Genomic DNA, 17,803 nt, shown 5'->3' with positions numbered 1-17,803 from the left:
GGTACAGTAACAAATTGGGATTGCTGTGCTGTCTTTTGAAGAATGATTGGAAAATGAGGAAGGCTCTGTGGAGGTTTTCCAAGTTCCAGTGCTTTTGTATCCAGTGCTGGAGAAAAGCATAGGCAGTCTATCTTTGACATTCCTTAAAATTTCACTTCTGTATCCAGTGTGCCTGGGCCAGGCTTTTACTGAAGGGAAAGTTTAGTTTTGTTTTCATTTCGTTATCTTCTTTTCTAATGACAAGACCCTTAAGTTATTTATCTTACAAAGACTTCTTTTCAAGAGACTATTTGAAGAGCAAGTAAGCATAGCTTTTTATCTGTCCCCTTTCCTTTCTTTCCTTTCATATTCTATCAGACATGTTTATTTAAGTGTCTCTCTTGAAGTCTGGCTGTTGTAGTGGAAGAATGCAGGGAGTCTTCTTGAGAAGTCTGAATACAAGGAGTGTTTATGTATTCCTGAAACTTTTTAGACCCTTATAATCCAGGACCTTGGCTCTGTGTGTGTAGGCAGGAAATCCAGGCTGTCATGGTTCTGGGGCACCCTGATGATTGAGGTGTGACAGACCAGTACTCTAAACACTCATTAATGAGTTGTATATACAAAAGTATTTTAAGGAATTGGTTTAGTTTCCATGCTTTTTATTTTGTCTATTCAGATAATTTAAATACCCATTTTAGTAGATACTTCATCCCTAAAATGGAGTTGGAGTGGGAATTACTCAGGTAAATTATTGAAAGCTTTAGGTAAATCACTAACACATTAGTCAGTAAAAACCCAGGATCATCATTGCAGTGGTATATATAGTTCTTTGGAAAGACTTGGATCCCTTGACACTGACTACTAAAAGAAACATCAGTCTATTATGGGAAGAGTAAGGTGGGAGAAAAATGTGCGTTTTCTCCTCCTCAGAATTACAGAGCCAGTGGGGTAAGGGGAAGTGCATGGATGGTGTTAAGTGTGGTATGTGTATTATGAGAAAACATGTATGTAACAGTTGGCATAAAAATATAGGGTTTATTTAAGCTATTTAACTGATTATGGTACAAGTAAATACAAATCCTGATTTACTTTTTCTGTTTTGGACACTAGCTTGGCTCTTAAGTTATAATCTATTATTTGGAATAGATTAAATATTTCATATTTAATTCTGAGAGAAACCTGTGCTATCTAGTTCTTGACATAAATAAACTTTAGTTTTGACTTTACTAATGCAATAAAAACTGTACTGAGGGAGATGGGGTAATTGGATGATGCACATTAAGGAGGGCACATGATGTGATGAGCACTGGGTGTTCTATGCAGCTGATAAATTATGAACATTACATCTGAAACTAATGATATATGTTGGCTAATCAAATTAGAAAAAAAAAGAATACAAAAAAAAGACTGTACTGAGATTAACAGATACTCTGCTTTTATATAAAGTTCTAAGGAATTGCCTTCCTTTTTTTTTAAAGAGATGTTGCAAGTATATGTTTGAATACTGATTGACAAGTCATCATCAAAATCAGAAGGATTATAATGTAACATGTACTTTTAGGGGAATCAGTTTCACTTAAATATCCTAGGTATAAGTGCTAGATGTTATGATTTTGATTTAGACAGAAATAGATCATTTTAAATGATAAACTGATATAAACTCTTCCTAGCCTCTGGCTGTATAGCTCCTCCTTCCCTGTTCTTCTCTATAGGTGAGTAAAAAACAAAATAACTGGAAAATTCCATCACACTAGATTCATGGAACCTCTGAACAGTACTCATCATGAAGAAGTTGATTTACAATTTTGCCTTTTTGCAGTGAGACCCATGCTTGTGTTCTCTATTTTCTGTCACAGGGAGAGGAAGAGTTTGATATGCCTCAGCCCCCACATGGCCATGTCTTGCATCGCCACATGAGAACAATCCGTGAGGTTCGCACACTTGTCACTCGTGTCATCACAGATGTGTATTATGTGGATGGAACAGAAGTAGAAAGAAAAGTAACTGAGGTAATACATACTTTGGGTCTATGTGGCAAATTCTGTAGAAAAATTTTCCTGGCTCTCCACTTCCACTCCTACCTGCTTTTCTTGTACAACTAGCTTGTTTTCTTTCCTCTTGTTAGAAAGGTGGAAGAACTTGGTGAGAGTCTTGAATTCTGTTTTTCCAAACCATGAGTTTACTGCTTGACCTTTGACCAGTTATTTAACGAGTCCTGTCATGGTTTCAGTTTTTGTAAAGAACAGATTGATGAATCTCTATAAATCTCTGTCATGTATAAATATTATTTTTAATCCTTGGAAATTCTAATGAGGTTTAGAACTTCCTGCCTCACCCCATCTGTTTTCTCACTCTTTTTTATGTTTACTCATTGTGTCCTTTCTTGGTCTCCATCCGTGTGTGGTTATAGAGTTGCTGGTAGGAGATGCACCTTTATTTCTTAGTAGGATTCATTATGGACTCATTCCCAATATTGGCAAAATACTGGCATTTATTCATTGTTATATTGGACAGTGTTATATTCTGACTTTGTTTAGTCTCATACTGGTTGAAATCAGACAGATTTTCTAGAATTAAAGGTTTGGCACCATTCTTGGTACATATAGTAATTTTTGGGAACCATTTTATTAATTGGTAAGAGGTACAGCTACTTCCTTCCTTTTTTACTCAGGCACTTAAAAGAAAAAAAAAATCTGCCAGCTAGCCATAGAGGAAGTTGAACTGAGGGAGAATTAAACTCTGGTATATAGTTTTATTAAATGGAACATATTATTGTTGTTCATTAATGGGCCCCTGTGGCCCTTGTATCAGAAAGCATTTGACGTTAGTTTGAGAAATTGTCTTGTATTCTTTATTTATTGTACACCAAAATCCCAGATGTTAATTCATCTTCAATTTTATGTTTGTGGAATTTTTTTCAGTGTTACTGCTATTTTGGAAAAGTTGGGAACTTATAGCAGCTTTAGAAAAGCAATTTGCTTTCATGAATAGTTATTGTAACTGTTGTAATCTAAAGTGTTATACATACGACTTAATTTATCATTCGATGTGATGCTTTCTAAAGTATATTTCCAGAATCAGTAGGTCCTTTAAATACTCTGAAGGGGAAAAATACTCCATAAAAAAGACTCCTGTTCTCTAGGAGCTTATACTTGATGTGCAACAAATCCAAAACTTGTTGGTTGCTGTCATAGAGGATGGAAAGATGTGTTAGAAGGAGGGAACAGAACCTACTGGCTTACCTGAAGGTGTGGCTAGAAGACTTCACAGAAGATGTAGTGCTCAAATGTGTGGCAGATTATGTTGAGGGGTGGGGGAAAAGGACATTACAGGCAGAATGAAAAGTTACGTAAGTATGTAGGTAGCAGGGCATGCTTAATGAACATTTAGAATCTCAATATGATACTAACAGTAGGATAGGGAATGGTAGGAGAGGATGCCATCGAGGTTGGTAAAGGGCCAAAGTGTAAGGGCTTTGTATACCATAGAAAAAAATTTAGATTTTTATCTGTCTCTTTTTTTTTTTTTTAATTTTTATTTATTTATGATAGTCACAGAGAGAGAGAGAGGCAGAGACACAGGCAGAGGGAGAAGCAGGCTCCACGCACCGGGAGCCCAACGTGGGATTCGATCCCGGGTCTCCAGGATCGCGCCCTGGGCCAAAGGCAGGCGCCAAACCGCTGCGCCACCCAGGGATCCCTTATCTGTCTCTTTTAAAAAACTTTTATTTATTTATTTGAGAGAGAGAGGGAGAGAGATAGCTACAGAGAGCATGAATTGGGAGGAGAGTGGGCATGAATTGGGAGTCAGGCTCTGGCTCGGCAGAAGCCTGACTCAGAGCTCAGTCCCAGAACCCTAGGATCATGACCTTCTGCTCAGATTGTGATCCTAGAGTCCTGGGATCTAGCTCTGAGCCGAAGGCAGGTGCCCAGCTGAGCCACACAGGTGCCCCTAGATTTTTTTTATCTTTGGTGTGGAGAATTTAAAGAATTTTGGAGAGGGATGCTTGGGTGGCTCAATGGTTGAGTGTGTGCCTTTGGCTCAGGGTGTGATCTCGGGTTCCCGGGATTGAGTCCCACATCACCCTCCCTGCGTGGAGCCTGCTCTTCCCTCTGCTTGTGTCTCTGCCTCTCTCCCTCTCTCTGTCTCTAATGAATAAATAAAATCTTAAAAAAATAAAAGAATTTTGGAGAAAGGAGTGACATGCTCAGATTTGCATGTTAGGTTAGATTAGCAGCAGTTTGACCATGAATTGTAATGGGTTGAGGCATAGTTCAGACAAGAGGTAATGAGTGCCAAGTTAGGATATAGTGGAAGTATAGGTTGAGAGGAGAGACAAAGATGGAAGAAATACATAGAAGGTGAAATTGGTAGACTGGTGAATTCCTAATGTCGGGATCAAGGGAAAAGAAGGACTCTAAGGTGGTGGCTGGGCTTTTTGCTTTTTTCACTGGTTTGAGAGAGAAGATCATTTGATAAATAATTACCAAGGGTCTCTTTTGTGGCATGTACTGTGCTGGATTTGGGGGATATACCCAGGAAAGAAGATACTGTTACAGTCTTTGTATTAATAGGGCCTCTGTCATTTGGTAGAAGAGACACACAGAAAAACAAGTAAGCAGATACATTAAAAAGATCATAACAGGCCACCTTGGAGCCTGAGTCGAAGTCATTAACAAGAGCAATGGCTTTGACTGCAGGATAGTTGCAAAGGCAGGTATAGCAGGCTACTGTTCCTGGGGCTTCCTCTGTACTCTCCCACAGAGACATAGCCTGGAATCCCAGCCTTTTAGGCTGGCCATCCCTCTACTCTTTTGCTGTATCCAAGTGAAGAGATTGACATCAGTTCTGGGCTCATAGCACCTGCTTTAGTCAAATGAACTTGGCAGATAATGAGACTTGAATCCAGCTAGAGCAGGGAAGTTGGTGATAGACAGCGATTTGAGAAAGTCATGTTTATCACTGACACCTTTTAGAGGTGGTGCAATTTCTGGTAACCCCAAGGGGCAGATGGCTAAGGTGGAAGAAAAGGTTGATGGTGGTAATTAGATCAGGAACTTAGGAGTTTCGAGATGGGTCATCTGATGGATGTAAGCCATTGAGAATAGTGACAGTACAAGTAGGGATGGGCCAGGGAGGGAGGCTGTGTGAACCAGGAGTTAAGGTGTTTATTCATGAGAATGAATAAGTGGGAGGATGTTGGTGAGTAACAGGGAGAGGAAAGTTTAACAGAATGGCAAATAATAGTTAAGTAGGACACGAGGTAGGGAGATAGAAATGGTCTGTTAATGGCAGTGGGGAGCAAGATTACCTCTTATCTCCAAACTCTTGAATTGGGGTTTGGTTGAGAAAAACCAGCCTCCGCGGAGAGCTGTAGGGGATATGAGATGCAGTGGATATATCCAGGATTCATTCGTCAAAGGCAAGGAAATGGAGAGAGGAAGACATTGTGTTTTGGATGGGTTAAATTTCAGGTGTCCTTAGTACATCTAAAGGGAAGAGTTTATTAGGTATTTGTGTCTGGGAATTTGGAGCTAAGTCATCGTTGTGTTGTTGGTAGAGAGGCAGGAATGAATCTGGTAAGACAGGCCAGGGAAAGCCCAGTAGAGTGAGAAAAGAAATGAGAATAGTCCTGTGAAATACTATTTCTAAAAGATCAGACAGAGAAAGAGAAACCTAAAAACAAGCACATATAGAAATAGCCAAAGAGGTGGAATGAAAGTAAAAGTGACTTTGTAGATTTCAAGGGAGAGATTTTCAAGAAGAGAGTGCTCAAAAATAATCATTTAATTATCTTATAGCATAATTAAAATCCAGTACCACCTTTATTTATTTTTTATTGAAATATAGTATATTCCCTGTAGAATGCTCAGGTCTCATACATTCAGTTCAGTGGCTTTTGACAGCTAATTGCATATAGCCACTACTCAGAACAAGATGCAGAACATTTCCATCATTCCAGAAAGTCTCCTCCTTGTTGTCACCTTTCTGACTTGAAATTTCTTGCCATTTCTAGGATTTTTCTTTTCTTTTTTTTTGTATTTTTTTTTTATTGGAGTTCGATTTGCCAACATATACTATTACACCCAGTGCTCATCCTGTCAAGTGACCCCCTCAGTGCCAGTCACCCTGTCTGCCCCCTCCCCCCCCCCCCCGCCCACCTCCCCTTCCACTACGCCTTGTTCGTTTCCCAGAGTCAGGAGTATCTCATGTTCTGTCATATTTCTAGGATTTTTCAACCTCCACATTAACATGATGTCATTGTGGCTTCTTTTAGCGTTTGTATCCATCTCTTTCTTGCAGGAGACTGAAGAGCCAATTGTAGAGTGTCAGGAATGTGAAACCGAAGTTTCCCCTTCACAGACTGGGGGCTCCTCAGGTGACCTGGGGGATATCAGCTCCTTCTCCTCAAAGGCGTCCAGCTTACACCGCACATCAAGTGGGACAAGTCTCTCAGCCATGCACAGCAGTGGCAGCTCAGGGAGAGGAGCCGGACCACTCAAAGGGAAAACCAGCGGGACAGAACCCGCAGATTTTGCCTTGCCCAGCTCCCGAGGAGGCCCAGGAAAACTGAGGTGCAGACAGGGTCTCTAGAGAGAAAGAGAGCTACACCAGGGGCAGGGTTGCTGACATTTTGATATCACAGGAAGAGGAGTCATGGGAAATCCCCCCATCCTCCAACTAGGATAATTCAAATCCTCTTCCTCCCCTTTTGTTTCTCTCCTGTTGGGTTTTGCATGGGAGGTTGGGTGGAGCCCTATGGGAGCTAGATTTCTAGAAAATGTAGAAAAACAGATGAGGGGACTTTGGGAATGCTGGCACATGCTGCTGCCACCCTCATTTTATGTAGCCTACAAGTGTTTTGGTTGGGAGTACAAAAAGTTTAGGGTAGTGACCCCTACTTGATACATCCCTAGCTTTTTGTTATCCTCTGCAGGTGTCTAGATCCTGAAGTGAAAGAGAAGGCAGGGCAGATATGGGTGTGCTGTTTTTGAGGCAGCAGTAGGAAGCTTTGTCAGGAGGGAATCGACTTGCATAGAGGGGGATGTCCTGTACTTACTCTCCTACACTCCCACTCCTTGGCTGGTATTTTTGGTGGTGGGTGTGCGGACCAGTTTCCTGCTGTCCTGGAAGTCTAGCACATGTTGGCCTGGCATGTAGTTTAAAGGCCATGGGGAGACTTTTTGAAGAAAGAATTGGGTAGCAGGTGCTGCCAGACTAACCTGTCTTCATTCTCTAGTCCTAGAAAAGGGGTCAGTCAGACAGGGGCGCCAGTGTGTGAGGAGGATGGTGATGCAGGCCTTGGCATCAGACAGGGAGGGAAGGCTCCAGTCACGCCTCGTGGGCGCGGGCGAAGGGGCCGCCCGCCTTCTCGGACCACTGGAACCAGGTACCCGGGTAGTATGAGATAATTTAGTCTGTGACTTGTTTAGAAAAAAAGGGAGTAGAGAGGAAAGAGGGGAGTAGAGTATGTGGGGTGTCAGGAGGGACAAGAGGGGTCCGTACTGCCTGGGGAGTGGGCAGGGATTAGAGAGGCTACCGAGAGACCAGGCTTATGCCTGTGATGGGGTCCTCCCAAGAACGGGCTGAGGAAGACCCATGGAAAAAGGAGTGGGAAAATTGGTAGATAAGTACTTTTCTTAATTCTAACTGCCTTCTCCTTGTCTTTTATCTCTTTAGAGAAACAGCTGTTCCTGGCCCCTTGGGCATAGAGGACATCTCACCTAGCATGTCACCAGACGATAAATCCTTCACCCGTATTGTGCCCCGAGTGCCAGACTCCACCAGACGAGCAGACACGGGTGCCGCTGCTTTGCGTCGAAGTGACTCTCCAGAGATTCCTTTCCAGGCTGTCGCTGGCCCTTCTGATGGCTTAGATGCCTCCTCTCCAGGGAATAGCTTTGTAGGGCTCCGTGTTGTAGCCAAGTGGTCGTCCAATGGCTATTTTTACTCTGGGAAAATCACTCGTGATGTTGGAGCTGGGAAGTATAAATTGCTCTTTGATGATGGGTACGAATGTGATGTTTTGGGCAAAGACATTCTGCTGTGTGACCCCATCCCACTGGATACGGAAGTGACGGCCCTCTCCGAGGATGAGTATTTCAGTGCAGGTAATAAAGGGAGTGGAGTCTATAGGAGACTTACTGTGCCTGGGCCAGTCTTCTCTCTAGTCTGTTGTTACCAAGAGCATGTGTGCCAGCCTAACAGCTCTTCGGGGGTCTCCAAAGCTAGAAATTCCATTCCTACTACACTGATTTACTTTCACACTAGCTTTTTTTGTTTTCCTTGTTGCTTATTTTTGAATGAGCTTACTTTGAATAGTACTGTATTTTCAGAAAATATACAGAGTACTGTGCAAAGTACAGAATACTGTAATAGTGTAGAGAGTTCCTGTCCACCCTTCACCCAGCTTCCCAGCTTTCCCTGTTGTTAACATCTTCCATTAGCTGGTATATTTGTCATAACTAAGAAAACAACCTTGACTCCTTACCAACTAACTAAATTCCAGACTATTTGGATTTTACCAGCTTTTATACATCCTTTTTCTATTCCAGGGTTCAATCGATTAAGCCGTCATGTGTCCTTCAATTTCTTTTGATCTCCGACAGTTCTGAATCTTTTCTTGTTTTCCATGACCTTGACAGTTTTGAGGAGTAAACTGGTTTAAGTATTTTGTAGCATGTCCCTCAATTTGGGATGGTCTCGTGTTTTGTTTGATTAGATTGGAGTTAAGGGTTTTGAAAAGAATGTTACAGAGGTAATGTGCTCTTCTTGTTATGTCATATGGGGGAAAGAAGCCTGTGACATCCACAGGACATCATTGGTCACATTAACTTTTATCCCTTGGTTAAAGTGTTTGCCAACACTGTAAAGTTAGTGTTTTTCCCTTTCTAGTATCTGTTTTTTCACCATTGAGACTTACACTTACAGTACCTGCCTTGCTGGGAATCTAGTAGTTGAGTGTGGCAGATATATTGAGATATTTTTGCCTAGGAAGAAGTTGTTAGTACTGTGGTTTTATGCCTACATACCTACCATTTACTGTCTGGTTTGAAAAGTGGTACAGCCCCCCTCCCCTTTTTTTTAAGTAGCCAGTTCCCTGTAATGGTGATGGTGAGAGATTTGTTATGACTGCTTTGTGTACCAGTTCTTTGAATATATTACCTCTTTTCTGTAAGCTAATTTGGACATAAATGTTTGTGGTGAGTTTGTCATTTAGAAACAGCATTTCTGGAGATTGGAACATAGATCAGGATATAATGGGCAACAAACAGTGCCTCTGAAGTCTCTCAGACTTTCTTGTGATGTGGACTGCTGAGTAATTGTTGTTTGCCCCTTTATTTCATTGTTAAACTTCACCTTCTAGTCCTGGGTAACACTTAGCTCATGTGGCATCAGTTAGTAGTACATGGATTTAGGTCTTTTATGACCTGTGGTTTACATAGTTTGTATCAAATGTATTCATACTTCTTTTCAGGTGTAAAGCTTATCTTGGATGAATTATGGCATCAAGGAGTGGGTGGAGTCTGTGTCTTCATTTACTGAGGCTGTCTACTAATGTCAACATTAGACTGCTTCTGTTTCTAATAACTCTTCATCATTGTGAAGTGTATTCTTGGCATTGGGCTTCTTTGTACTTTTGAAGGAGGTTTTTGTGATTAGTTTGCTGGTAGAGGTTTAAGCCAGGAGATGAAGAAAGCAAAGGGAAAGGGAATGATTATGCAGCATAGATAGAACTAAGGCCTGCTTTCACATCTCTTTTTGCTTTCCTTGGTGGCATATGCTCTGGCTTTCTTTTTAGCCTTTCATTCAAGCACAGGCTAATGGGGGAGAACAAATGGACCCTTATAAGAATGAAAAGGTATTCATGGTAATGCCTTGTTTTTATATTATATATGTGTGTTTTGTGTGTGTGTGTGTGTACCCGTATATATTGCACACGTGTGTAAATTGTTTATTGATGGATAGAGGGGAAGGAGTATGATCTTTTTCATAGGTTTGGGAATAGGTTTTATGCAAGATCACACAGCTTGGTGGTAGCAGAATTAGACCTAGGCTCAGGTCTCCTGAATTCTAGCCATAGTCTCTTTTATACTCCATGGTGTGTTCCTTATGACCTAAAGACCTTATCTTTAGGTTCTGAATCAGAGCAAGAAGTAGGTAAGATTAGGCAGGAAAGGCAGAATTTATTTATTTTTTCCTTTCTTTGCTCTATATCTCTATTTTGATTTTAGCACACAGACACATGTTCTCTCTTGGAGTGATGTCATCTTTTACCTACAACTTAACTCAAGAATAATGACTCAGCCTCCAAAGAAACCAAGAAGGAAAGGTTTAGTAAATTATGGGATTGTTAGAAACTACATGTCACTTCACTTCAAGAAATAATTGAACAACTAATAACTCATAAAGGCTGGCTTTAGGAAGCTTTATTTTGTAATTTTATAAAGGGTTCCTTCTGTTGAGAAACTTTCCATCTCCCAATTCCAGGGTAGTAGCTACATATATTTATAAGTGGTGCCATTGTCTGGGATTGACAGCTGGAATTTCTTTAAGTAGTAACTTCAGTGCACTGTTGGACCTCCTAATGCCCTAACCCAAGCCTGCTGTGCAGAGCCATATTGAGTGGATGCTGAGCAATGTAAAACAACAGCAGGCTGCTCTTATGTTGTTCTCACCCAGGAGTGGTGAAAGGGCATAGGAAGGAGTCTGGAGAGCTGTACTACAGCATTGAAAAAGAAGGCCAAAGGAAGTGGTACAAGCGGATGGCCGTCATCCTGTCCTTGGAGCAAGGAAACAGATTGAGGGAGCAGTATGGCCTTGGCCCATATGAGGCAGTAACACCTCTCACCAAGGCAGCAGATATCAGCTTGGGTAAGACGTTTACTTCCTGAGAAACTGCCTCCGGGCCCCTGCTCTGTGGTGGAAGGAGTGAATTCTAGAGCAGTCAGCATGCTTCCCTAAATCTTACTCTTCCTGTGCGGTGCTGTGAGATGCTGATGAGCCGCCATATTCTGGAGCCACTGCCTATCTCTGTTTCCTCCCTGGGACCAGTTAGTAAATCCTTAGATTCTTCTGGCCTCCTTGGTTCTGCAGGGGGCCAGACATATTTCAGTCATGATTAAGACTGAAACAAAAAAGATGGTAGCTTTGAAATAGGTTTCTTGTCCCTACGGGAGGTGGGGGGAAAGGGTGTGGTGCCCTCTAACTTGGAGAGTTCTGCCTGGCTTCTTGGAGTCCAGGACCTCAGACCATAGGAGTTGACCAACCTTTGGCTTATCCTATCGTAGACAATTTGGTGGAAGGGAAACGGAAACGGCGCAGCAATGTCAGCTCCCCGGCCACCCCTACTGCCTCTAGCAGCAGCAGCACCACCCCTACCCGCAAGACCACAGAAAGCCCTCGTGCCTCCTCGGGAGTTCTCTCAGGCAAAAGAAAACTGATCACTTCTGAAGAGGAACGATCCCCTGCCAAGCGAGGCCGGAAGTCTGCCACTGTGAAACCTGGTGAGTGCTCCCTTTTGCCTCATTCTCCTTCAGACCACTGTGGAATGTAGGGTTAGCTGCTGGAGAGATGGAACCTGATAATCGGCAATGACTCCTCTTTCCTGGCTACAAAGTTGAGGTCCCACACAAGCCCTCTGCTTACTGCATCCACCTCTACCTACCTTCCAGTAGAGTCCAGTGGAGGTAGATAGGATGCCAGGTCTTGATTGGACACATATATTGACTTTTGTGTAGGTTCTAAGAGGGAAAGAAATACTGAATTTTAAGTAGATTCAAAGTAGGTAAAATTGGTCTTCTATCTCTTCTTTTATGTGGCACCATTTTATACCTCAGCAAGCTCTGATTCCCCCTCTTTTGCGCTAAGGGTTCTCTGGCTCACCCAGACTTCCTTTTGAAAGCTAGTACCTCAGTCTGCATCTCTCCTCCTTGCACTGTTCCCCAACTCCTTTCCAGTCCCTCATGCTACATATTAACAGGAATTTATCCATCTATTGTTTACTGAGTCTCTACTGTGATCCATTCACAGCTGCTGGGGTAAAGTCTTCAGTGTCTGCCCTCTGAGTACAGCAAACTGAAGGAGTTCATCGATTTTTACATTGCCCTGGCACCAGAGCTGCTTTTGTTAACTGCGTCTTTGGGTTGTGTCATCTCCATATCTAACGAACACTTTTGTTGTGTTCAGGTTATGTGATGGAACTAAGTGCTTCATAAGTATTACCTCAAATAATCCCTGTGAGGTATAGATGCTAGAATTCAGTTTTCAGTTGAATCTGAGGCATGGAAAAGTTGGCTAACTTTCCCAAGGTGACATAGTAATCCAGAATTCACATGCAAGCAGTTTGACTTTGAAGTCCAGGCTTATGCATACTACATCAGACTGTTCTCCTCCTGCTGGTTTTGTTTTAGGGAGGCATGACCTGTTTGTCATCTTAGCCTCCTAATGAGGCTATGATTCCGCTTCTCCAAATCAGGTATTTGTTTTCTTCTTGAGGACTTATTGGGGCACTCCTAGCATGGGTGTTCTGGGAGTCCTGGGCCAGCTGGTTCACTTACCCACCCCCAGGGGTTGGAAACTGGGACAGTTGAAGCAGGCTGTTTTCATGTAGTTCAGTCAACATGTGAGAACACTTTATTATCAAGTATTCTGTGCACCATTCTGGTGAGGGTCAGGGATGGGGTGGGAGTATCTGCCTGGGACATTTCTTGGTAATAAAAAAGTTGGCATTTTATTGTTTATTTTTAAGGGCTGTTTCAAAATATCACATATCCTGGGGAAATCTGAGCACTGGGCAGAGAAAGTGGGCTGAAGATTTCCAAATATCTCTCACTCTTACCTAAGCTTTGTATTAGAACCATCACTTTCTTCAGATGATCTCAGAAGTATTTGTTTGGCTGTACAAAAATCATACTATTGATTTTCATTTGTAAAAAAATAGTGTATATATCGTCATGGCTGTAAAATATAAGTACATCAGATTTTCTCTACTATAAATCGGGTCCTAGGTTATGGACCATAGGAATGGTCTTTGGTCAGTAGCTCAAAAAAGTTGATCAGGACATTGCCTAGCCATCCTGTCATGCCTAGGCAGTGGTGTGTATCCTCTAGTAACCGTGTCTCTGTCCTTTCCAGGTGCAGTGGGGGCAGGAGAGTTTGTGAGCCCCTGTGAGAGTGGAGACAACATGGGTGAACCCTCTGCCCTGGAAGAGCAGAGAGGGCCTTTGCCCCTCAACAAGACCTTGTTTCTGGGCTATGCCTTTCTTCTCACCATGGCCACAACAAGTGACAAGTTGGCCAGCCGCTCCAAACTGGCAGATGGTCCTACAGGAAGCAGTGAGGAAGAGGAGGGTAGGTCCTTAGGAAGCCCTGGCGGCTCTGACACATGGGCGCTTTGTTCCTTTTCATTCACTTTATGAACCTGTAAAGGAAGCAGTGCAGGTAGCATCTGGGATCTTGGTCTGGTAAAATTAACTAGTCCTGCTTTCTGACTTATATAGACCATTTCCACAAGAGTCCTCTTAGTGGCTCCTCAAAACAATCTTGTGAGGCAGATGGGAAATAGATCTTATCATCTACTTTACCAAGGAGGAAACAAGCTTGGATAGGTTAAATAATTGCTTTTTGTTTGCTATAATGGTGATAGACTTGGGACTAGAACCCTTGTTTGTTTTACCCTACTACAGTCCTCCAAATCAGTTAAGTTTCTGAACACCTACCACTTTCCCATCTATATTCTAGAGGCAACTGCTAGAGAAAACCCATGTGGGGGCTAAAGTTCATTCTCTTGAGGTCTGAGCATAAGATTAAGAATATAGGGTGCTCAGGGCCCCAGGGTATTGTAGAGAAATAGCTTCTAAGCTTCTCTTGTATCTCTCTTCAACCTAAAACTACATCTATATATTGCATTTCTATATTGTCTGTTACCTTGGGATTGAGTCAAAGCTGTAGTGCGGAGAGATAAAAATTGTTTCAGCTGTCTAAAGAATGTGATCTAGGAGATAAAATGGGCAGAAGCAAATGTATACACTATAAGTGACTCACAGCAGCATCCAGATGTGTCTGAACACTTAAGGTCAGATGGGATGATGTTCTGCAGATTAGAGTTGACTCTTACGGAATTGAATTAGGGAACAGGATTATCATAACAGAGCATCACTGAAGATTTGTAATGGTTGGTATTTCAGTGTGTGGATGACTCTGCTCACTAACCAAAACTATATCTGACCAATTGTAGCCATGTGGACATCGGTACAGGGACATGGGAAGGGTGGTCAGGGACTTGTAGTTAGGGTTTGTGGTATTTGGAAGGTACATAGAGTCATCGGTTGAGCCGCTCTAGGGTGTAGGAGCAGGTGTGGCAATGTGTGGAGTTTCAAGGTTAGGTGTGTACCCAATCTTGTCTGTCAGAATTCAGATAGGTTTCATTGGAGAGAAGGTGTATGAAGAGTTTCCTAGCCAAGACTGTAGTTTTACTTTGATCTTAATGAGTCCCTTGAAGATTGTGTGAGATGTGTTGTGGCATCAAAACAGTGTTTGTGGTCTTGTGTTTTCTTTTGCTTTTACGGTGTTGCTAGACTCTGGACCTTCTTTTCTAGCCCTTCCCTAGACCAGGGCTTCACAAGGCAACTCTATAGGTGTTTTATTTGTGGGTTGGTACAGCATGGTCAAGAAAGCCAGCTATGGTATGAGATGCATACTGTCCAGTTCCTTAAATATCTGTGACCCTGTGTGTGATTACTAAACTCTACTCATAAAAATTCTTTCCATTATTGATACATCAAATGTTTTTAATTCCAGCCTTATAACTGGGGGGGGGGGGGGATGTAGGCCTTGTCTAAATGAGTAAATTGGACATTTTTCAGAGAGATTTCCAGGTTTTGTGGAAAGTGTGGTTATACTGAACAGTGTGCTTTATGTTGCTCCTTCATCATTGGACATTTCCCAACAGTACCAGAATCCTTGATATTTTTGGCATGTAGAATGTTGAGAGGTCCCTCAAGAAGCCTGAAGACATTTGTACTTAAACAGTCTTCTAACAGAATATCAACAGTTTTAAAGAAACTATGTGATATGACTTGTAGATAAATGGAAATCTCTTAGATGCTAGTTTAGATCAGGAGCTCATAAATATTTGAATCTGTTTAATGAGACATATTTATTAATGAATTAAGAATATGGCACCTGGTGTTGTTAGGAGGCACACCATTAGGGACCCATCAACCATGGGGATTGATTCTGGAGTTGGGTTCTTTTAGTACCTTCGTCCTTGATGTAGATGATGGAATTAAAAATCTGTTCATTTTAGCCTCTGGTGGGGCAGGGCCACTCTTAAGTCACAAATTAAATCGAAGATGGGGAAAAAATAGAGTAGACAACTACTGCCTTGGTGGGGTAATATTTGATTACACAGAAGCAAGGAAATATAATTGGGGATTAAAATCTAAATGTTAAGACTAGAAACCGACCTGTATTAAGCAGACATAAAATAGAAGTCTTGGGAAAAAGAAAGGACCATGAGAGGCCTTGGCAGTGACTCAGCAGTAGAGTGTTGGTACTGAAAACTGTGATGAGGTATATTGAGATGGATCAACAGGATGCAGTGACAACACTGAGACATAGTCCTGGTATATTCTGAGGTTTTTTTAACAACCATTTAGGGTTTCCAGTTTGAGCTCTCATTTTAAGAGGGACATGGAGAATGCTTAGTCAAGAAAAGAGCAATGAAGGTGAATGGGCTGGCCAGTCAGACCTAACCCAAGGCGTAGAGGCCTGAGTGTGGGGCATCAGCAGTCCCGAGCGGCTCCAGCAGGCAGGGAGGACACCACAGGGCTGGCCTCTCTGCAGGGGATCTGCTATGCCAGCCTTCACCACTGGGCATGAGAAGTAGGTTGGGCGTGGTCCTAGCACTGAACTCTTATGAATTTGGTTGGGTTTTATTATTTGTAATAAATTCACTAGAACTTAATTTCTCAGAAATCATAATTAACTAAAATCTCTAATGTCTTGCTTTTTTTCTTTTCTTTTTTTAATGTGTTATTTATATATGAGAGGAGCAGATATTTGGTCAAAAGAAGCAATTTCTAATTGCCTAGGGTCATTACAGCTTCAGCTTCATCTCTCATAACTTCTACTTCACCCTCAAGGCTGTAATGCAGTCATTGATGTTCAGTGTCCTGAGGTACTTCAAGATCATCAAAGGTAGATAGTTTTCAATAAAAAGGTTGAAATAGGATTTTACTGGCTAACCTTCACTTAATCAGTTACATTTTAGAAATCCCACTTTGAGCATTCTGGTTCATCAAAGTTTTAGTGTATAGGGGGTGAAAATGCTGATGAAGGGGAAATTTGAAGGCTTTGTTAGAAAAAGTGTTAATTCGTCTCCACAGCAGGCAGAATTGGAGAAAATGGGCTTAGTTTGCAGGAGAGATTTAGGGTAGCCATAAGGAACAGCTTCCTGCTGGTAAGGGTTACTCAAACTATGGGAACTGCTTGTGTGTCCATCCCTGTTAACAGTCCCATGACTCAGTACAGAAACCTTTGATGTTTTTAGGTCTAGGACCTATCCCATTTCTCATCTTCGCCCACCCCTTCTATTCTTGTCCTTTCTTTTGGCAGCATTTTATAGTCCTCACAACGTAGCTCTTTCTGACCCATGGGAAAGCCCTTGTCCTATCTGTCTTTGGGATATAGTGCTATGGAGATAGTGGGGGGGAGTGTAAGAGAGAGCAGTAAGAAGCAGGCTTAAAGTAGCAAATAAGAAACTAATTGGTAAGTATGATCCTGGTTGTCTCTTCTTTTAAATAGAATTTTTAGAAATTCCTCCTTTCAACAAGCAGTATACAGAATCCCAGCTTCGAGCAGGAGCTGGCTATATTCTTGAAGACTTCAATGAAGCCCAGGTGAGGAGTTTCTCTGTGTAGCTTCCCAGAGGGGCAGTGATGAGATGAGCCTGAGAGGGAGGGGTGAGGAGGCTGGGTACACCAAGTAAACAGTTCAGGAACTGGGGAAACTGCCACAGGGTTGTTGAATGAAATAGAATTTTTACTTGTGTGTAAGGAAGAGAAGTTACCTTTGTCTGTTAAAGGCTGTGGTTCTGTTTTTGGGACAAAAGCAGATTAAAATCTGTGTTTAATAGAAATCCCTATGACACTGTTGCTGATTCTCAACCTGGAAGGTTGAATACCTGGGATTGTGTTGTCCCTTGAGGGTTTAGGCCCTCAAAAACCTGGAGGTGAGGCAGGAGAGTACCTAGGGAAGCCCTTTGGACCTTTTATTGAGAAAGCAAGCTTTGGGCAGAAGGATAGGCTCAACCACATTTTAGGTAGCATTTGGAAGTGTTCAGATCTGTTCTCTGACTCAGGGCTGCTTTTCAGGGGCTTTCTATAGAAGTCACCAGACCTATTGGTTTTTTTCCCTTTTCTTCCAGTGTAACACAGCCTACCAGTGTCTCCTAATTGCGGATCAGCATTGTCGGACCCGGAAGTATTTCCTGTGCCTTGCCAGTGGGATTCCTTGTGTGTCTCATGTCTGGGTCCATGATAGTTGCCATGCCAACCAGCTCCAGAATTACCGCAATTATTTGTTGCCTGCGGGGTACAGCCTTGAGGAGCAAAGAATTCTGGATTGGTGAGTATTTGGAGCCCATCTAGGATGATAGGCAGGAAGATAGCAAGCTTTTGGAGGGGGAGAATCTAGATAAGAGAGTATTTCTAGAAACTAGAATCCTCATAGGATAAATTAGAGAATTTGAGTGAGTTCATTTTATCAGTTCATCTACTTTGTCCCTGAGGTATCCTGGTTAAGGACCATTAGAAAA

General features: G+C 42.2%; 1 protein-coding gene across 4 annotated transcripts in view; it reads left to right on the top strand.

The window, feature by feature from the left end:
* Nucleotides 1–17,803, top strand: part of TP53BP1 (tumor protein p53 binding protein 1) — a 96,054-nt gene that overhangs the window by 77,063 nt on the left and 1,188 nt on the right. For 3 of the 4 annotated variants that reach the window (XM_055316636.1, XM_055316634.1, XM_055316638.1), the window contains 9 exons: nt 1,839–1,991; nt 6,286–6,557; nt 7,223–7,372; nt 7,663–8,093; nt 10,666–10,857; nt 11,274–11,489; nt 13,120–13,335; nt 16,792–16,886; nt 17,414–17,613. In XM_055316636.1, coding sequence (XP_055172611.1) covers nt 1,839–1,991; nt 6,286–6,557; nt 7,223–7,372; nt 7,663–8,093; nt 10,666–10,857; nt 11,274–11,489; nt 13,120–13,335; nt 16,792–16,886; nt 17,414–17,613 — 1,925 coding nt within the window. The remainder of the gene's footprint in view (nt 1–1,838; nt 1,992–6,285; nt 6,558–7,222; nt 7,373–7,662; nt 8,094–10,665; nt 10,858–11,273; nt 11,490–13,119; nt 13,336–16,791; nt 16,887–17,413; nt 17,614–17,803) is intronic. The other variant, XM_055316637.1, reaches the window with a different exon arrangement.

The sequence above is a fragment of the Nyctereutes procyonoides genome, unplaced genomic scaffold (genome assembly GCF_905146905.1).
Source record: "Nyctereutes procyonoides isolate TBG_1078 unplaced genomic scaffold, NYPRO_anot_genome, whole genome shotgun sequence".
Taxonomy (NCBI): Eukaryota; Metazoa; Chordata; class Mammalia; order Carnivora; family Canidae; genus Nyctereutes; species Nyctereutes procyonoides.
Note: the sequence above shows the minus strand (reverse complement) of the source record. Positions and strands in the feature narration are given on the sequence as shown.